The 22623-nt window shown below is 38.6% G+C and overlaps 1 protein-coding gene across 1 annotated transcript in view; it reads right to left on the bottom strand.

Annotated features, from left to right (window-relative positions):
* Window positions 1-22623, bottom strand: part of LOC139715404 (uncharacterized) — a 75783-nt gene that overhangs the window by 4179 nt on the left and 48981 nt on the right. Inside the window, exons 7-9 of the mRNA XM_071626978.1 lie at window positions 15450-15630; window positions 11596-11696; window positions 8175-8262 (exon numbers count right to left, since the gene is read on the bottom strand). Coding sequence (XP_071483079.1) covers window positions 8175-8262; window positions 11596-11696; window positions 15450-15630 — 370 coding nt within the window. The remainder of the gene's footprint in view (window positions 1-8174; window positions 8263-11595; window positions 11697-15449; window positions 15631-22623) is intronic.

Raw genomic sequence — 22623 nt, 5'->3', positions numbered from 1 at the left:
CATGAGCATAAAGACAAAAGGGGGGAAAAACAAGGGATGGTGATATTATTATGTTGTTACTGATACTGGCTACCAAAACCCTCTACCCTTTCAAGCACATGCTTCATTCACTTTTCACATCAAGGTTCTGTAGTACAGGGAGGGGGTAGCCAAAGAAAAAAAAAGAACTCACAAAAAAAAACCACCATTAAAAATAACACAACACAACAGAACAGGCATTGCAGCTATAGTTACAGACAGACATGGTGACACACAGACAGACAGACGGACACACAGACATGTGATGCCGAATTTCAGAGCTCTACAGCCGGTTATTAAGGTGACTGCACAAACAATGGAGGGATGTTATGGTTGGTAGTGCACATGATGTAATTAGAATTCACACACATGTATACATACACAAACATATCCGAATGGAGAGGGGATTCTGGGATATCAAAGAATGTGCAAAGCTTCCGAACAACACTGCATGTTTTTGTTTTTTTCAGTATTGAAAAAAAGATGATGCTATCAAATGCAAAAGAAAAACAACCAGAGAACTGGAAAGTATCAGCCTAACCTCATGCCCCCTTGTAAAATACATCAATATATCCCTACAATGATATACACCATGATGGCATATAAATCCCATCCAGCATGCTGGATCAGGACACAATAATTCTGTCCAACGAAATAAACTCTTATCATTCTACTGTAAGAAGTATAATAGTTGATTGTAATACAGGTCACAACAGCTGCACAGTTGGAAGATGTACGACAAAAAAAAAAAGAGAAGATATTTGGCAACAGAGAAACTCAAACCTGTATCCAATACATGAGCAAAATTTTTACAAAATACTTCAAAATCAATTGGAAAATTTCACTGAGTATCATGAACCAAGTAATGACAATTTACATTCATTTGTATCGTGAATGGGAAGAATAATATCCAATTATGCTATATGATGCACTACATTTCTTTCTCTACATGTGCAAAGATCAATCACGTTTGCTTGGTATCCCCCCTCCAAGTTCACTTATTTCAACATACATAGTCAGGGATAGGAGTGGAAAAGAGGTTTAACAAAGTTATCCATTCTCCCCCCATAAAATACTAAAAATAATGCCTCCGGCACCACTTCGTGGCGGAGGCATAAAAAAGAAGATTTGGCACATATCTTTTTTTTTTTAAATGAATAAACATTGATAGTTTTAACGAATCTCTTGAGTACAATCAGTTCTTTATGAGCAAAGTTAAGTTAGTACACCATTTTTCTTGGAAAGGTATAGAAAAACGACTCATGCATGCACTCTTACATGTTGCACTTTCTAGAAGGGTGTAAACTATTTAGAAAAGTTTCAGCGGCATCAAATGGGAATGGCCTCCACGAAGCCATATTTCAGTGCACTAATATCCAATGTACATAGTATTTCAGTTCAGTGGGCCTGTCAAAAACCTTCCCATGGTGCCACAGTAATCCCCCTCTCTTCCTTTGTGAATAGTCACATGACCACGTCACATGACGTCAAACGTCACATGACAGCACTGCAGGTTGTCATAACAGCCTGTGGGCACCAGTGGTATGTTCAAGCCTCAGCGAGATTGGGAACATATTACGCATCTGCACATTACAAAATGGGACTCAGAGCCCAAAATCAACCTAGTAAAGCCTAAGGGTAGCAGGTGCCTTCATCTCTGATGAAGATGATTGAATTTTAAAGATATTTCTGACCAACAATCACCACTCTGTCTTTTCAAGAGATGCATGGTATGGAAACAAAATCACGGAGGGCAAAATTTGGCAAAGAGGTATATCAGTTTTGAAAGTCAAACAGTTCCAGAATGGAATGCTCATAATAAAGCAAAAAAGGACAAAGGGTATTGAAGACAAATTTGGTTTGCCATTTAGCCAGACAAGCTGCACTGCAGTACTCCCTTAAAAAAAGTGAAAGCTGCAATAGCTTCAATTCAAAAACTCTGTCAATATCACTGCAGTAATGTGGAAAACAATCTGGTAGAAGACACAAATAGGTCCTGCAGGAGGGGAAGGGGATTCTTGTGGCATCATTTGTATCCCGCTAGCTTCAACACGCCTGGCCTAACATCCACTCTCCTCTACGCTACGCAGCATTTATGTTTGTCGTCATTTCAGAGTGCATGTTTTACACAACAAAAAAGGCTCTTCGACTTCCTGCCAAATCACATTTTAACTGAAAGAACCTTTTTTCTTTTTACAGTACAAGTGCAACATCACCAATCAAACCAAATTTCAAACCGTTAACCAAAATCAGGAAAAAAAAAACTGCATGAAACGATCATCCATATCAGTTTGGTAATGACAAAATGTACAGACAAATATATGTATTCATTTATATATATCCTATGATGTTGCTTGCACATACAATAGTGTAATACCTCTCAGCATTACCTCCTGTCAAACTATGGCACATTAAGTTTGTTGCATGCAGAACGCAAATGAATAGACTTTTCGAGACACATCTGTGTAGCAGTGTGGCAAATTGTAATGTAATGTGCTTCATCCTACACAAGGATGATTTCTTTTTTTTTTTTATTCTTTTGAATTGCTTGCTACAGCATGCAGAAATTAGAAGTGAGGATGTTTTAAGCCCATGCAAGCAGCAAAACAGAGAGAAAAAGATGTCTGCAAAAAAGTGCATTCTATGAATTTCTATGAAACTTATGATATTCAACCCTTCACTTTCTTCTCTGAAACCCATGAATGGAACATGTGCACTGATCGAAGCACTACCAAATGTACAAGTCATAATAATATACGCTGAAAAACCTCAATCGAAATCACATGCAGAAAAACCAAACAAAACTCAGTCACTGAATACATGAATTTTTTTTTTCAACAAAATTGGTCCACTGTGTTCGATGAGCCGTCTTCACTTCCATCGTGCTTGAAAACTAGCCATCTATATCCACCCCAAAACAACTACGTTCTGCATGCTCCTGAGCCGCAGTCAGCTTGAGGTGTGATTTCAATTGAGGAGACATCTCTTCCTCCTAAATCCCCTATGAAGCATGCAGCTTACATCGTTATGATCTACCCACAAAAAGAGACACCACACTGTCTAGAATACAGGTATGAATATATCTTTAGATATGACCGATAGATATGTATGCTGTGGGCTATACATCGTATTGTTTTCCTGTTTGCATACAGCTTCCAACGCATTTGATGCCGCAGTATGGCGCAAGCCGGAAAGAATTTTGCGCTACTGTTTCAAGATGACATACATTACAAATTCATAATACTCCAATAGTTTTTTGCATAAATACCATTCTTTGATGTTCCAATTACATTTAAATTTCAAATAGACTTCGAAAAAGTATGAAAAAGTCTGTCTCACACACATAAAAGGTTTTTTTTTCTTTTTTTTTTTCTCTTTTCGTTGTGATAATCAACCTTTGGTTGGATTGAGTTTACATACTTTAACAAACAAAAATCCCACATCTCATATTTTCCCCACTTTAAAAGAGTTCTAAAAGACTATAATACATCGACATACAACTTACATCGTAATAATACCTTGTTTCGTATAGTGTACACGGAAAAAAGAAAAATCTAGGCTAGTCCACAAGATACTTGACATACAAACACGAAAGAGTGTGTATAATGTGACGGTGTATGCGAAGTTAAGACTTCAATTATCCGATGTGACTGGAAACTCATAGACAATTTCATAGGTGGTTTTTGAAGGAATTTCTCTCCCTACAGTATCCGAACACATCATACCAGTCGCCACCTTTTCACTCTGTGTTTTCCCCTTTACGCAGCCCGTGAAATATGTTTGACTTTGGAGCACTGGTCTCTAAACTGCCCTATCCACTATGGATCAAACTCTAATCCTCCATCATACATAACCCCCTTCTCCTCTCTTTCTCTCTCTCTCCCTTTCTCTATCACTTTTTCTCTTTCTCTAGTATATGGAAGCTCTGACAACATTTGGTACTGTTTAATCCCGGCCCAAGGTTTGGCTTTTGATAACTTTTTGAGGTGAAAATCCACAGCTGGTATAAAGAGGAAATGGCTTTATTTCAGCACAGTGGATCCAGTGTTTCCAACACAGTGTTTCCAACACTGGCAGGTCACTCTCCCAGCCCATGTTTCTGCAAAGGGACAGCTATCCCCCTCGAGTAGAAAAGCACCATATGAATTGGAGTGGTTCTTTGTTTGTTTTGTTTTTCTTTTAAATACTAACCAGAGAGAGAGAGAGAGAGAGAGAGAGAGAGAGAGGGAGTCTCCATCAACGGTTTTACATTTGGTATTATCGCTTGTTGCGTACAAAAAACATCCAATGACAATTGAGAAACAGGAGTGTTAAAGTGACATGTCCAGACACTTGACGAACTTACACATACGGTTTTAAGGAATCAACCCCTTCAGCTGTACAGACGTGTGAACCAATACTATGGATTTGTCATAGTTCAACATTTTTTTTTGGTATTGTGCTTCCTGTCCAATGAATGGGTCCAAGTGGTGATGATAAGAGGTTACCATGGTAACAGTGCTTCTCGGAGCGTTCTCTTCCTCGTCGCATCTCGCGCCTTTTTCGCGGAACAGAAAGAAGAAGCGTTGCAGAGGACCTCCTTGTGGTGGATGCTTTTTACTGTCCCTTTTGCCTTTCACAGAATGACTATGATGCTGTAATAGCTGTCTGTTGCCCAGATGAAAGTGTGTTCCTCATTGTTTTCAGAGCTTGTGCGCTCAACCAAAAAAAAAATGATAATAATACTTATAAAACGAAGAAAAGAAGAAGACAGCGCTTTAGTCAGAGCTCTTCTGTCCATTTCCCAAAGCATACTTTGTTGCAGAAGTGTTGGTAGTTGGTTTTTTCTTTTTCCCCTTTTGAAAGTCTGGTGGAGTTGATCCTCAGAGAGGTCACTCCATTATTTGGCACAAAACACATCTTTTTAATGACAATCAGGTGGACGGCAACATCGTTTCAGTTTTTGTTTTTTTTTCTCCAGGAAAAAAAAAAGGAAAGATGAAACTCCTGCCCAAACTCCGCACTCGTAAAGTTCCTTTGTGCCTCGTCTCGTGGCCGACTCTCCTCACCATCTTGGTCACAATCCTCTGCTTCGTCACTCCTTCTCTAGTGTCCATAACATTCATTGGCACTTGGTTTTCACAATTGCACTTATATTTCTTTTCTCCCTCTTTTTTTTTCATTTGATTTGACATTTGAAGTACATCGACACTCCAAAGCTGCTTTGAGTAGAAGTGCATCACTTTTTCCCCAGATTTCTTTCTTCTCTCGTCCACATAATGAGTAAATAAAAAGCGTGTATAAAAGATCTTTAAAGAAAAAAGAGAAAAAGAAAAAGAAAAAATCCCATCGATGCTTTGAGAGGCCAACCTGCAAAAATAAGGTTGGCCATTTCTCTTCATCACTTTCCCACACCAACTTGATCATTTTCTCTCATTTCCAAAACCGTTTTTGTCTCCTGCATTCACTTTTTGTAGGTTATCTCATACCACCACCTTGGCCTATTTGGGTTCTTGCCACGACCACTCTGACCGGCGTGCAACACCTGGACACATCTCAAGTCACTTATTCACGTTTGCTTGGAATGAAAAATTATTCGAAAAAAAAAATAAATAAATAAAGAAGAAAAAAGTCCAAGGAGTCCATAACTTTGCACTTGACACTACACAGTATGAATCCTACATGTACGATAAAAATTCAGCATGTCCCCTTGTAAGTAAAATAAAAAAAGGAAAAATATGTGTAATACTATAAAAACAAATACATCAGACAACAGGCCCTTGAACTTTTTAGATGACATTGGATCTACATGAAAATGTTGGTATTCTGTCAAAGGTGCCTCGGTGATGTCTATGAAATCAGCAGGTCTCGCATTTTTGGCCTGGCGACTGGGCAGAGCGCACTCTCTTGTCAAATACTGGAGATGCCCGTTGCCGGAATGGTGGGCAGCGGTACCGGTGTCATCATCGTTGCTAGCGTCGACGATGTCGGTGGGTGATAGAATTTGCACCGCTGCCTGGTACACCTATTCTGCACCGCATAGCGGCACAATGTCACTTTCCCATCTATGATTTCCACATAATCTAAGGTGGGGAAGGAGAATTCGATTTGCAAGATGTTTGGGGAAGAGGTGAGGATCGGAGCAAGGAGAGGGAAAAAAAGGAGGGGAAAAGGGGGAGTTTAGTAAGATTATTTTCTGACGCAACAGTTGGCAAACCAGCTCATTCTCTGTTGAGATTTCCGAGGATAAAAAGAATAACATTTGTAATCATCCAACAATGGTGAGATTAAGATCTGTTTTGAAGAGGAAAATTATGGGTAAAATATATTAATTGTTTTGATGAAAATTATTTGGATTAAAAGACATGCTAACTTAAATTTGTTAGAAATGAAGAACACTAAATCCTCCTTTGAAACTGAGTACAGCGGCATGCAATTAAAGAACATAAACATACTAAAAATAAAATGCCCTTCTCATAAACTGTTTGAAATCTAAGAACATACAAGGGCAAAATACAACAAACACACACAATGAGACAGAAAATAAACCACATTACAAACAATCAGTTTTGTGTCAACTTATGGACTGAAAAATGTGTACTCACAAAATACAAGACATAATTGCCCACCACAAGACCACCTTTCCTTCTCTGTAATCCTGTTTCATATCTTCGTTACAAACGACTTTTGCCACGTCTTCAACATGTGTGATTCTAAACTCCATAATTCAATGTCACTTGTTTTATTTGAACTTCTCTAACTAGTTTATTCTTCAAAAATATCGATGGTTTAAGACATATCAAATTAGATTCATGTATAAAAACATATCAACAAACAAGATATTTGTTAAATTTATTCTGAAGTCCATGGATTACAATATGATTTTGTGTTTTTCACATTCTACGACATAATAACTATAAATTTCGGCAAACTGTGTTGCCACTGGTTGCCTCCACAATAAGCAAAACCAGTCAAACATGGCTGCACACTAACCCATTTTTTCTTTCTACTGGTCCAACCTGTCTGTCAGACCAGTAGGTACCCAGTTTTTCAATTTTTTACTGGTCCATTCCTGAAAAAAGTTACTTGTCCAACAGTGATGTTTACTGCTCCTGGACCGTCAGACCAGTGCCAGTGCGCACATTGAATAATAACATCTCTCTAACCGCAATGAGCATCCAAGTATTAATTAGTAGCACTACACTGGACTGGCCTTCAGCGTTTTTGTGTGAGAAGAATTCCCGCATTGTCTTGCGTCCGAATTTCATCAGGATGAACGTAAAAGAAAGAGATTTAACTACCAATATCAAATCAGGTCTCCCAGTGCAGAATGTCACATATTGACTTTTGACTTCTTTCCCTGAGATGATTATATCTCATCTATCTTCCTCAAACCTTTCAGCGATTTTGTGGTGGGTTGGTACATACATTATATAGTTACGTGTACACTGAAAAGAGTAGGTAACAAGTTGAAAGTGACATAAAAACAAATATACTTTATGAGAGGAAGTGTAGTACAAAGGTTCCCTTAATTGGACAAATAAAAAATGTGTTATGTGGGTATTAGAAGATGGGGTCATTTCTAGAGGTGGATCTTCTTCTCTTTTTCTGTCATGTGGCATAAAACGATCTCCTGCTATTGGCTGAAATAGAAACAAAATAAAAAGTACTTTAAGGAGGTGCCATATTCTAATTTTTAAGTTTGCTCAAAAATGAGGCTCATAAAATGCCCAGTTTCAAGCCAGTCTTGCTACACATTTCTCCGGCGTTGCATTTGGTGTTTGCCAGACGAGTAATCCATCACCTGAGGTAGGAGTTGGCCTTTGTTATAATGGACGCTGAGAGCTCTCTCACACACCATTTTGGGTGAAAACTGTGTAAATGGCAAACTTTCCAGTGTTATCTATCCCTTTTTCCAAAGGCATTGACAAAAAAAAAGATGAAACCAAAATGTGACGAATGACTACATTTCGTGATTGTGTGAGACTCCTCTGGAGTAATCCTTAAGGGATACCCTCGGGTAGATATAGGATGTCGATGCTACGGTGCAAGAGATTGAGAAACTGGAGTGCTTGATGGTACTGACTGGGGTGTGGATACTGATGTGGGGGGGCTGGGGGAGGGGGAGGGGGGTAAATGACTGTGGCGGGAGTGTGGGGTTTGAACCAAGAACCTACCTTCCGTGACGTGGGCATACTTGCAACTTGGTCTTTTACAACTGCCTGACTTGAAGTCCCTACACACTGGAATGGTCTCGTTAGACTGCTGCTTAAAAACAAAGAGTCGATGCAAAAAACAGGAAAAGAGAGAGAGAAAAAAGGAGAAGAGGAAAAGGAAGAACAGGAGGAGGAAAAGGAGGAGGAGGAGGAGGAAGGGGTGGAGGAGAAGAATTGATAATGGGCACACAATGATGATGAGGTTTATAATGATGATAGTGAAAATAACATCCAACATATGGAGAGAGGTACAAAATGATGAGAAAGCAAAACAGAAGGATGTGGTTGATGACAGAGGGGAAACAAAAATGAAATGAGAGAAGGGAAAAGGGTGATTTGGAAGCATTACAAATGAGACATAAATGTGAGACACAGGGATTTATGAAATGATAGAATTGATCAGATGAACAGGGGGTGAGAAATCAAACAAGTCAAAAAAAAAAAAGAAAAGAAAGCACATGAAACATAAGAGGAGAAATATGTAGGAGAAAAATCAAGAGGTTAAAAAGAAATAGGATGAGAACCCCAGGAGGCAGAGGATAAAATGAAAGATATCAAACAATCAGACACAAAGACGACAGATGTTTGGAAAAAATGTTAACAGAAGGATGGGAGCAGAGGACAAGCCATTCAGAGATAGAGAGGGAAATGGAATAAATGAATGTATGAAACAGATAATAGTAGGTTGGGATGGAAGAGAAATGAAGGGAAAGAAGAGGATAGAGAGATAGGCAGAGAATGAGAGAGAAATAAAGCAAATATTCGAGTGTTATAAATGTCTTTTGGGGCTTAAACTTACAACAGAGCCATCAGGAGCTCTGTTTTCATATGATCCCTTCAGGATTACAGATGCATTGCAAAATAAACTATCACATACTTGTCTTTCCTCACAAATATACACAGAAACACATGTATTTTATTGACTCTGAAAGGGCACTGAATCATGATAAATTTGTTTTCAAGGATTTCAGGAAAATCCTGCAGCAATGACTGTAATTTGGTCCCCAGACATGCTAAAGATTTAGCTATCAATCACGTCGGAACATAAAATCTCTGTGATCCCTTGTCGAAGCAATAAACAGATTAACAATCACACTTACGGATATATCTTCATATCAAAATGTGCCTTACCACAGTGGAAGGGCAAAACTACAATATGCAAACATTCTGCTTACACTTGTGGGATTGACAGATTTAAAGATTTTGTACCATTTATTATCAAACTGTTGATGATAACACTACAAAACACATTTCCTTCCTCTGCAATCCGCTGAATAGAGATTTGCTGAGTCAAAATTGGTGCATACACAATGTCACACATACACATATCTGCGTACACTTGTGAGTTACCCAGACGGGACATATGCATTTGCAAATCATATTTATTCTTCACAACAATATCAAAGTACAATCAGGACTTATAAAGGGACAGGGCCAGATTCAACGAAGACATGACAGGAATTTTGACCCAAGCTGCTAAAAATTATTTGAAGGTGAACTGTGCAGTCATGATATGTGGCTCTGATAATTCTGAACAATTTCTGACTTGTCACCTTAAACGTCATACCAACCTCTAAGATTATCATCACATAAAAAGTACACTACTCATCTCCTTCACCTCATCTCAAACTATGATATTATTACCATCACATAAAATCTACAGTGCCACAAACTAGACTCGATTGATCATGTCCAAGTCAGCTTTCATAGTGGTTTATATGACGTATCTATATGTGATTTCGAATGAGCAGCTAGAAATGGAAAGATAATGACATGAGTACGATAGTGTGCGATATCATGATGAAAGTGTTGCAATTCATGAAATGCAAAAATAGGATGAAGAAAAGAAAAGATGAACAAACTATTCCATTTATAGTAATAAACTTGATACTAGTACAAATAAAACAAATCCACAACCTACACAATGACAAACATAAGTAAGATTTTGAAGTGATATTAGTGCTATTGGTAACTGCTTGTGCCAGTATCTTTTTTCCACAGTGATTTTACACAATGGTAGTAAAAAGGCAAGTGAAGGTACTGTTAGATCGGATGAAATTATCATGTTTCTCCGAACCATGGAATGTCATGAAAATATCAGCTCTAGAATGATCTCCTTTATGAGCATGGCATATAGATATGTTGAAATGATAAAATAAAATGAATCAAGGATCAATCCAAATCTAGAATACTTTAGTAAACTTATATGTTTGCTTTCAATTTGTTTCTCAATTTTGTTCTCTTTTTTTTTTTTTGGGGGGGGGGGGCATTGAAAAGGGTAATTAAATGTTAGCTCTTGATGTTCACATCACTGTCCACCTATGGTATCCTTCAATACCCTTGAAACAAGTGTTCTGCTCATTAAAGGGAAGGTATAGTTTTGGCTAAAATGTGGCTTCAGGTTTCCAACTTTTTTTTGTGATATAATGAGAAACCTCTTATGAAATATGAAAGAACATACAATATTCGAAGAGAAATTCAAAGTTTATTTGAATAAAATAGGTTTTGAAATGGCTGAAATATCAGAATAACAAAGAGGTCCTAAAAAAAGTAGAATCCATCTTTTATTAGGGTTACTTTGTTTTACTTTGTTATTTGGATATCTTAGCCATTTCAAACTTGATTTTTATCAACAATAGACTTTGAATTCCACTTAGAATTGTATGTTCTTCAATATTTCTTAAGTGGTTTCAAATTATCTCAAAAAATGAATCCCCCATCTCAACCAAATCTATACCATCCCTTTAAAGAGAAGTGCAGATGGTGGAATCAATGTGTTCAGCTAACTACCAGGTATCAGGACTGTGAAGGGTTCTTGAAGCAAGTGAAGAAGTATATTTCCAAATTACATCATATCACAAAATATACTTTGAACTCCCCTTACTGAAAAATTGTAACTTAGATTGATTTGGTTTGGTTTGGTGATACCATGGTAAATAAATGAATATGCCCACACATTTCAACCATCTATGTACTTTGATTTCAACCATAAAATTTTTCTTAAACTGACAGTGGTATAGAAAAGTCTTCTTATTCTTGCACAATATCAAAATCTGTGTAGTGTAAAAATGTATCCAAATTTGCACCCTTTAACAGTCAAATGCACTACAAGCAGACTGCAAAGTTGTTTGAATTCACTCCCATTTTTATCATTTATCCTTGGTGGAATTTGGTAATAGAGTATGAACAACTTAGTAGAAAAATAGTCCGATAAAAGCAACACAAACATATGATGATGAGATTGCAATGCAATGACAGATTAATAACAACAACTTGTGTTAGACAAAAAAGAAACAAAAGCAATTAAAAGTAACTAAAACAATGGATTAATTGCTCAACAAACAAAAAAAAGATAAAACATAACAAACAACATATACTCAACTGGATGGCGGGTAGTTTGTACCTGCGTTGGCATAATGTGTGGGGCGAAGAGCGGGATGCTGGGGCCAGGAGGACCCGTGGCCATGGAAGGCATGACAGGGACTGTGGCCCCACCCGGCAACGCACACACATAACACACACAGAGACAGAGGCAGAGGCAGGCCATGGCAGTGGGCGTCGGCCAGCGGGCGCCAGCGTTGGTTGGCGTGGGTTTGGTCACGTTTTTGGCCATGCAGCGAGAGGAGGATGACGCCACCGTGGGTTGCATGTGAGCCAGTGGGCGGTGGTCGTCAGGTTGCGGCGTTGCGGCATTTCGGCGGCGGCAGGCGGGCGGGCGGTTTGCATGACAACAACAGCCATTTGTTGCAGAGGCACCAGGCAGCCGGATGGCCAGACAAGTAGCAAACACATTTTGGGTTTTGTTTGTTTGTTTGTTTGTTTATTCATTTTTTTTTTCAATGTCAGGGATAGCAACAGACATGGCAGCCATTTTGTCATTGGTTGGTTGGTTGGTTTGTTTGTTGGTTGGTTGAGTAGCGGCAGCCATTACATAATACACGCCGGAGCCCAATTCACAAAGGGGGGATGGGGGAGGAGGGTAAGACGAAAATATAAGGATGTTAAAGTCAAGAGGAAGAATGAATGAAGAAAAGGAGGGGTATGAAAAGGAAATACAAAGAAAAGGAATAGAATATATAATTAGAATGGACACAACAGAAAATGAATAATAAGCAGTGAAAATAACAGATGAGAGAAATAGAAGATGAAATGGGGGAAAGTAGTGTCAATTCCAGGGGGAAAAAAAAGTACAATTTCAAAGACAGGTGGATGAAAAGATGAGCAAAGATGGGCAGAGAAAAGAGCAGAGATGGACGGACAGGGAAAGACAGACATACAGCCGCAATAGGAGGAGGTATGTGAACATAAGAGAAGAAGAATACATGAGCACAGAGAAAAGAGGAATGGGGTGAAATAGGCCCCGCATGTAATATGCAATCAGTCATGGGGGAGGGGGGGGGGGGGGAATAGTTTGGTGATGCAATATTGAGTGTATCCATTACCAAATTTTTGGTTTACAAGATGATTTCACGATGATAAATTAACATTTTGCCATTTTTTTCCAATAGATGCATAAGACCCCATACAAAATTGATTGGAGCAATGCAAAACCCAATTGAGCAGAAAAAGAATGAATGTTAATTGTCCGCATTTCATGCGCATTTACCAGCAATCCGCATTGTCAGAAATGTTGCATTCAGTTTTTGGGTGTATTTTTTTAAATTTTGTTTCCAACCGGTACAGCACCATGTAGCAGCGGAAAGAACATGTAATGATCGAATAATCAACGTAGTGTGCAATTTGGAACAGGCATACGGTTTGCAAAAAGGAAAAAAAAAAGAAGAAAAAGCCATGACATTTTTTGTAATGCAAAGTTTTGAGGTATTGGATATTTGTGATGTGTTGCGCATGAGTTTCCAAAATATTGTGAGGAGTAAATTTGAATTTGGAAAAACAATTGGGCAGTTGCGTTTGGTTCCGATTTCATGTATGGGAGTTTTTGGTATGTATTGAGAGAATTCAGAGCCCAATGACCAATCATGTAAGGTTTAATTTTAGGGGAGAGAGGGAGGAATGGGGAGGGAAAAAAGATAAGATATAGTCATAAGAAATATATTCACATACGTTTGAATATGCATAGACTACAAATAGCAGCATACTACTTCTGACTGCACTTCTAGGAACTATTCTTTATGGTCACAAAAAGTTTCGATTTTCATTTAGATTTGCCTCTTCAAACTGCGACACTGCCTGAAATACTTTAGCTGAGGTGCTACCACACATGAATTTCTTTCTTTTTCGTGTTTTAAATTTGCAGTCCCGTCTCTGCACTAATTTGTAACAAACTGCCCAACGTGCATCAGGCCTGACAATAACAGCAAGGTTTGTCCTATAACTTTCTCCATATCATCACATCCGGTGGTCCATGGGAAACCAAAATCATATCAAATCAAATGATACCCTCCTCGACATTAAGCACGGATTTTCATGTGATGAAAACTCATGATAATCAATTAAAAATCAAAGGGAAAATGTGAAGAGAGGGTGGTGGAAAAGACTTTAAATCTATCACAGGTGAGACATGCCTGCTTGAATGATTTATGCAAATCATCTATATCTTTTTTTTTTTTTTTTGGGGGGGGGGGCAGAATAAGGAGAGGCCATACAGCAGAGCCAGATGTAATCAAACTGATTTTGATCCTCAGTGTAGAGCCATTTTGAATGTTGCAGGGTCAAACTGTGGTCAGCAGGTCCCCAAGTTTGGCACACTGGACATGAGGCCATGATAAGGCCACCAGAAACTTTGTGCATCTCAAACACGATCAAATTTTTTTCTGACTTTCCAAGAGTTCAATGTATACTTTACATGTAGGTACTATCAGCATCTAAAAATATTTCATATATCCTACAATGCATGTGAAGCTATGCCCAGTTCAGTAAATTTAGGTGTAGATAGCACAAAACTTCTTATTTGTCATACACTTCTATCATCCACGTTCTGAGATGACTTCATAACAGCAATCACAATACCCACTCCTCCCTAGCCTCCATCAAAGTCTTTTCTTCTTCTTTTTCTCCCCTTTAACATCAAACATCCAAACTCTCTGCACAAGATCCGAGCATGTCAGAACAATTAAGCGACTAGGGGGGCATTCAAATGCTGTCAGGGTGCGAATAACCTTTGGACTGCCAGATTCATTTGTGGGGTGCTTTAATTTTTGACGCGCAAAAACAGTTTGATGGAGTATAAAAAGGCAGATAGCCATGCATGTGTAGTGACTGGAGGCAAAGACGAAAAGAGCCACAAATAAGCATGGGCTGCTCCTAAGCTTTTCTCACATTCCAAGTTTAATACTCTTCTTGTAATTTATTTTCTCTGTCTTCTCTTTCTCTCTCTCTCTTTTTCCCCTTTTTTTTTCTTGCCTTGCATAATGCTAGCTTGCATTTCATCTTTATGAGTGAATCTCTAGAAAGTTTCTAACAGGTTGCCTGAGGTCTTATCCCAAGGTTCTTGCATCACTCAAAACCAAATCATCTCACAATTATTGTTTGATATTACAAACCTGTATATATTTCACACTCAACACCAAAGAGGGAAAGCTGCAGATGGCACATTCTTATACATTACAACCTAAAGGAAAATTTCTATGTTTTTCTTTTACATGTGCTTTCAGACATGGCCACAAGTGAAAAATCAAAGAGTTAATCTCTAATTGCTTTTCAGGACCAGATACATTTAGGATGAAGGGATAGTGTGCACATTCCAATTAGAAGGTAAAGAGCCCTCATTGGCAAAATGTTGGGATTGGAGTTAAGGCCGGTGGTCAAGGTGCTTCAACAAAAAAGCATAGGCATGAAAAACATTGAACCTCACAGATAAAACAAATTTTGATTTATGAACAAATTTTATGTTTGATGGAAGGACAAGGCTACCATTTTCATCAAGACAACATTTCAAACATGTTTGCTTTGGTTTGGTCTGGTTTGTTTTCTGCATTCAAGCAAATAGAAATTCAACACAATTCCATGTCACAGACACCAAAGAAAAAAGGAAATGAAAACTGAATAATATTTCTGCACTTCCCAGCCAAAAAAAAGGCTTTTGAGTTTATTTGCCATGTGCCAATCTTGGCTGTCCATGGATGAAGTTTGGTTGAACTTGGGAAGTTTTTTTGCAAATGAGGACAAGTACCCCTTTAATGGAATGAGCGAGCGAGAGGACCATCACCCCACCCCACCCCCATACCATTGGGGAGGAGAAGGGGGGGGGGGAGGGGAGTAGTCACCCATACTCACATGGTGTTGGCACAACTGGTGTCGGTTGGTGGGAGTGGAGCATGGCCTGATTCAGGTGGTGGTGGTAGGGGATGGGGGGTTGTGGGAACAGGTTCATCATCGGCCCCGTCCCCTGACCGGCCACGGTGCCCGCCGTGGTGTGGCTCTTCTTGGTCGGTGGGGGAACCAGCCCCGTCAAATTCTGTGAGGGGGGGAAAAGAGACAATGGAACCCGGGAGGAGGAGAATGGGTGGGTGGAGCAGGGGGAAGGGTGGTAGGAGGGGTAGCCAAGGGTAAAAATTGGCAGGTCAGGTAAGAAGAAGAAAGGCAGTGGCAATTTAGGGGGGAAATATGGAGAAGGGATTATGAATTTGCTCACAGAGATTTGAAGTTTGTGAAATTCACAGGGAAGATAAATTTGGTCATTATCAAAAGTATTAGTTTGAAAAAAGAAGGGACAGCGTTAATAGTTTCATTTTAGCAAATCAAATTGTTAAGATTAAAGAATTGGGGAGATATGAAAAAAACGGGAAAATATCAGGGCAAGTAAATAAGGGACAGCATGGGTTTCAATGCACGTGAAACATCGAAATCAAAAGTACAGGAGCAAGGCGACAGCATAAGAAGCCAAGGCGGAAAATAAAAAAATCAGCAGTTAGTTTTTGAAAGCATTGGCAACATTTATAGAGCAAAGAGATGGAAAGAAAGGCAGAGGTGTGGCAGCATATACACACACATTGGCGGCACATAGATGATGGCATTTTGGCGCAAGATTGAATTATCGGCAAGCCAGAGTTGCAGAGAGATAAATCAAATTCAGCCACGCGGGGAATGGCAGCGTTGGGTTGAGAGGTTCGGAAGGGCGGCAAATGATGGCCAAAAGTGGCAAGAAAAGAAATATCAAATTTAGCAGGTAAAATGAAATTTAAAAAAAGGAGAGCATGAGAGAATGTGAAGGAAGTTGGGATAAAATCAAGCATGATGAGGAGGGGGAAAAATTGATTTGTTCAAGAGCGGCGAGTGCGACAGAGAGAATTAAGAATGAGAGAGACGGATATTTCATCAGATTCATGTAATGTTTTGCACACAGCAGAAAATATAAGCGGTAAATGTAAAGCAACAGAGGAAGATGATAATTTTGTTTGGGAGGGGGGTGGGGTAGGGTGGTGTGAGAGAGAGGGAGGGGGAGGGGAATGGGACAAATTAGGTCAGGTGGTTAAAGATGGGGAGAAACAAAGAGGAAGAAGGGAAAAACAAGAGAAAAAAAACAATGAGATAATTTGCATAAATAACATACCAAAATTCATGAACTACCATCTATCATAAAAAAAGTACTTGCATCACAGGAAATGTACAATAATTGAATACGGTGATTTACAACAATACAAATAATTTGTCGCATAAATTAGTTAGAAGACCTGCTAAACTTGCATTACAATAGCTTCAGACTGATTTCTTGTACTTCTAAAAACTGCGTATCATGGGGGAAAATGGCGCAAAGACAGTATCCAGGCACACCAAGCTACTGAACAAGGTTTTTGTGTTGTGCAAAATGATGAGCACTCTTGGTTACATCTAAAGCACTGGGGTTTGGCAGTGATCTAAATTAAATCTACCCCTTTTATTTAAAGAAGAAACGGGGGAGAAAAAAATGAATGTATGCTTTTGGCATTTCTGCATTTTCAAGTTGATATAACATCCCAATGATTTCCTTCTTTTTTTTTTGCTGAACTACATGACTTTGTTTTTATTCAAACGAGCCATCTAAAAAAACATGCAATTTGTTGAAAAATGAAAGTGGGAATGGCAATGTCTTTTTTTTTTGGTGGCAATAAGGGGGGACATTGGGGAGAAATTAGCATTATTCAAATCCAAGGACAGAATGGTGGATATTTTTTGAACAGACTAGCCTTTTGGGCAGGGTGTGGCTTCTTTCAAGTTTGGAGTGGGAAGAATTCTCGAAGCAAATGTCGAAAAAACAGAGAGGATTTGGTATTTCTACAGGCATTCCAAGTAACACATCTATCTTTTGTCTTTCCCTCAAATATACATTCAGAGACTAGAAAGGGCATTCATTCAAAAAGGGTTATGACATTTGAAAGGAAATCAAAATGAAATTTGAGAAAAACTGCACTTCAGCGTTTTATCTAGAAGGCATGCAATAGATTACAGAGACATTTATACAGTTAACCTACATCTAAAATCGTTCTAATTGATTTTGATGTGTTTGACTGCTCTAAATTACTGTTTTTCCTTGGTTTTCAACAGGGTTTTAATCATCAAAACAAATAAAGAAACTTATTACAATTATGTCGTATCTACATGAAAATCACTGGGTAGAATGCCTGGATTTTGGTACCGATGGATTTTTAGCATTTGCATCACTTCTGTTCCAATTAGGGTATCATGCACATGTTGACTTTTATTTCTCTATTGCAGGACTGGGTTCTAGAACATATGCAATTGGTGACTTTTCTTTTGGTGTACACATGATTTTCAGGGGATTTTCTCCTCCTTTTCATTTTTCCCCATGTCTACGCAGCATGTTTTCTGTAAGACAAAAAAAGGTAACAATGTGTGTCTACCATGAGGATTTTGGAAGGACAGTATACCCAGGCAACATTTTGGTCAAAGCGTGCAATATGTTGGATGGAAGAAAAAAAAAAGAGAAAAAATAATAAATGCACCAATCACCGTGATAAATTCACAAAAAAATTAACAAGAAAGGCACAAATTCTCACCATGCTCATAGTTAAGGAAATAATAATAGTGATCTTGATAGAAAGATTGAACACAACAAGCAACTTTTTCCCCTTTTTTAATTCAAAAAAGTTTGTCAAAATGTCTAACATTCACCTCAGTTAGATGGTGATGTGTTTTTGTTGTGTTTTGATTCAATCTAACAAACAGAAGAGTACAACAGAGAAACAACTGGTTCATGCCTCAAAGTTTCTTTGAATAATGCATAAGCAAACGAACAAACACAGTAGTGAAAAAAAGTACCAGTAATGCGTCATCGGACGATTCCCGCGGACGTTTCAGGCTCTGACTTTCGTTCGTGGTCGGAAGCTTATTAGTATGCGCAGCACATGATGGTTTTGGGCCAATGGGAAGAGTGTAGCAATGGCCATGGGTACAGGCAGTCAATAACATAAACAGCAAGCACAGCAGCATTGCATTGTGGACGGAAAAAAAACAAAAGAAGCGAGAAGGGTGGAGATCAGTGACAAATGTCTTCTCATGCAAGAAAAGTATCTGCTCCAGTTCGGTTCTCATCTATCAATTTCCTGCTGGGCTCAGTGGTGGTGGTGGTGGTGGTGGTGGTGATGGTTGTGGTTGTGGTGGTGGCTGAAGTGGTGGTGGTGGCTGTAATGTTGTGTGTCTCGTTTCATAAATGTGTATGTTTGTTTGTTACTGTCGTGGCTTTGTGTGTTCATGTGTGTGCATGCATGTTGTGAAATATGTATTTGTATAACAGTCTTCAGACTTGTAGCTACCTGTGTCATGTGGGTGTACAGACAAACATGTAGAGAGATAGACAGATAGATAAAGATAGATAAAGATAGATAGATAGATAGATAAATAGATAGATAGATAGATAGATAGAAGGAGGGAGAAAGAGACAGCTAAAAAGAACTGTGGGAGACAGAACTAGAGTCGACACTGTCCAAAGCATGTGCGATGAAACTGCACACACTCACTACAAAGCTGTGCACCTATATGATAGTATAAGGAGATATATATAATATATATATATTTTCATTTTCATTGCCACTGACTGCACGTGGTTACTATGATTCAATAAATCTGTGAGTGAAAAAAACAATAAAGGAAGAGACTTCTAAATGACGAGAAACATAGCAATGGAGAGCTGAAATAGTGATAATGAATAAGAATGAGAACAGAAAACATCACTCAAGGTGTCCCATACAAACAAATACAAAGAGAGAGAGAGAGAAGGAGAGATATACAGACAGTTAGACAGATAGATAAAGAGATAGAGAAGGAGAGAGAGACAGACACATATATGTAAATGCTGTGATTTGAAAACACAAGGTGATTATTCCCTGGAAGACTGTGATGCCATCAAAGTCATCAGTGTATGCCTTCAGTAATAGACAAGTTGTGTCACACAGCTTGAATAATGTGCTAAATTTAGACAAGCCTTAAAAAAAAAGAAAATTAAGTATATGAATGATCTTCTTTGCACAGAAGATGGGAATTTTGGTAAACACGTGGTTCTCCTCGTCTAAACAATAAAATCACGCCAAAAAAATGAAAAATAATAAAGGTATTTTACAGCATTACGTCACTTTCTCTCAATCTGGCTCTCTTGCTCTGGTCTCTACAATTTACTTCCCAACACCGGCTACTCATGCGAGGGCGCCATTCAAGTGTCCAAGTCTCGAAAGCACACAGATGTGCAATAGAACAGAGCATACAAACAAACAAACAAACAAACAAAACACCATATCACCTCTTCAGAGATATCAGTGTGCAACACTTTACTAAGGTGTGTAACATCCTGCCCTACTGGCAGGGCAGGCTTAATAATGGCAATGTTGCAGTATTCCAGCACTTGCTCGCACAAACAAGCAACAAAAAAAAAACGAAAATACAATTTCCAGAGGGCACTAGAAAGGATGCCCGACACGCTATTGCGTGCTTGGGTTGCTTGTTTCTCTCAAATTCATTGTCTCCTTGTCATCTGTTAACCACTCTCTACATGTATCTTGTGCGCCAGAAGCGTCACGTTAATCTTCACGAGAGTTTAGCCATCCACGTAAACTCTTCTCTCACACACCAGATTAGCGCCCCAACACTCTCGTCAGCTCTACAAAATTCACACCTGGGCAAGTAAGAGTGAAATACACAACAGGTTGCAGGTCGTTTCATCCTTAATATCTAGGAATCGAGCGCCGATGTCCATAAGGCCAGCAGAGGCACAGACTTTAAGAGTAGCCACATAAGGAAATGAGAGAAGTTGATCAAAGACAAGTGCCTATTAAATGCAGTTAGCCAATGGTTAGCCTGAGGAAAAAAAAAAAGAAAAAAATCTAGAAAAATGTAAGTCACAAAATTACAATACAGTAGACTCTCTGTACATCAAGCTATCATGAATGTACTATGAGTGTTGGAATGTTTATACCTTCCAAGATTTAAAAAAAAGCCTTGAGCAATCTTCTGGACCGAGGTATAAAAATTAAGATTTGATAATAAGAGGTTTATTTTGTGGAAAAGGGACATCATCATTTCCCATTACTCAAAGCCCTGAAAATAAGCAGAGCTTGGCACAAATCATATCCTTACAAAGGGAATGTTAAAATTTTCATGTATGGTTAGTGCTAACCGTTAGCGGAAGTCCTTTTTTCATATGAGATCTAGTTAAACTTTGCCTGACAACCCATGTTAGAGAACAAATCCACTATTGTCCATGAGAGAAGAAAACACAAGTGTGTAGGAGCAAGATCCATTGCAGCTTTTTACAAGAGTTTGCACAATTTTTCGTCGGTGAATGGAAAGCAGCACAGTTGTATGCAAAGGCTTAAGTACGCAAGTCCTACTCGACAATGTATCATTAGCACAGCTTCGCATTGTCAGTCATACAAACTACACAGGGGTCATGTTATGCTACAGACGACTGCCACTCCAAAAGTGAAAATTACATTCCTGTCACTTAAAAACCCGACAAGCTACCCGTGTGCATCATTAATTCAATAACAGAAAACAACAACAGTTGACTGCTACGGTTGGAAAAAAAAAACAGAAAAAAGCTACAAAGATATCTGTAAGTCAAATAGACATATTGTCATTCTAGTGTGACATCATGATGTATTTAGATGGATGTGTAAACTTTTGGTCAGTTCATGAGATATGAAAAAAAAACATGTTTTCAGTGATTGCCTTGTGTGAATATTTCATAAGGGCAAAGGTGAAAATTTATTGTTTGTGTGCTTGCTTGCTTTTTTAAAGAATCTCCTTGCACTGATGAATTCATCGTGTTTTTCCTGATGCCACTGCATTCTGATGTATTGCTAGGAAGTATCACTGGTCAATACAGAATAAAAAGCTTATAGTCCATATTACCAGAGGTCAGTGCACTTACAAACTGGTCATCTTTTGTTGGTCAGTATTTAAAGGCATTGTTTACCATTTGCAGAAGAAACAAAAACCCAGCTTTAGTGCTTCAAAATAGTTCTAAAATGTGAGTTGGGGATAGAAACAGCGAGTGTGAAAAAGTTAATCAGTATGATCAATGTTAAGTATTGTTAAAATACAAAATGTGAACAATAAGTATAGTAAAATTGTTTCCTGAATGAACCATCTACAGTTATGGTTTGATGAGAAAAATAGTGATATCTCCTTTTATTCAGGCTCTATTGCAAAATTTTTTATAAGGTAGGATGTTTTGGATACAGTTGACCTACACATATGCATCAAATGTGATAACTCAAACATCTTTTAAATGACTGCTCCCAATGGTAAACAGTACCTTTAAAGACCAGCTGCCTCTTACTATGTTTAATTTTATGTGTCCATTCATGTGAGGAAATTTAATGTGTGCTCTAGTTCATCATTTGTCCATCTACATTTTAGTGGGGTGGGGATACTCCTCATGCAATATTGAGAATGGATGCTGAACTGAAGCGACACCCATCCGCCACTTTGTCCGTCACAACTGATCACGTTTTCGGGGGCTCGCACTCGAGTCCCCCGGTGTAAAGCAACAACATGCAGCTTCCCTTCGTGATGTCAGCAAATGGAATGGTCTGGTAAGTTATCATGCACTGAATGGTTGAAAAGAGGCACCACTGGGCTTCTCCATTATTACAAGAGGGGTGTGTGAGGAGCAATCTACTCATTAACTCTTTTTTTTTTTGGTAAGGTGTAAATGCGCAGATGACAGCTGATTTTCAAGACTAACGGTTTCACATTGCAAGCCAACACAATATCTGTTACAAGTGAAGCAACATTGCTTTTGGTTTGTTTTTTTTTAACCCTGGTTGACACAATCGTCCAAGTTCCCTAATCTTAGTTGGATGTTACAGTGAGGAGCTACAGCTATGAAATTACAGGTATTAATGGGTGACTGGACAGTTCCTTGATAAAATTGTTGAATCTCACCAGCATAACAAGGCTGCAGTCATGCACATACAGGTAAAAAAAAAAACAACAAATGCTGGCCATAGAGTTT

Source organism: Diadema antillarum, unplaced genomic scaffold, assembly GCF_040938485.1.
Source record: "Diadema antillarum isolate AM-2024a unplaced genomic scaffold, OU_Dant_1.0 scf00000048, whole genome shotgun sequence".
In the NCBI taxonomy this organism is placed as follows: domain Eukaryota; kingdom Metazoa; phylum Echinodermata; class Echinoidea; order Diadematoida; family Diadematidae; genus Diadema; species Diadema antillarum.
The sequence above is the reverse complement of the archived record's forward strand: the minus strand, read 5'-3'. Positions and strand labels throughout refer to the sequence as shown.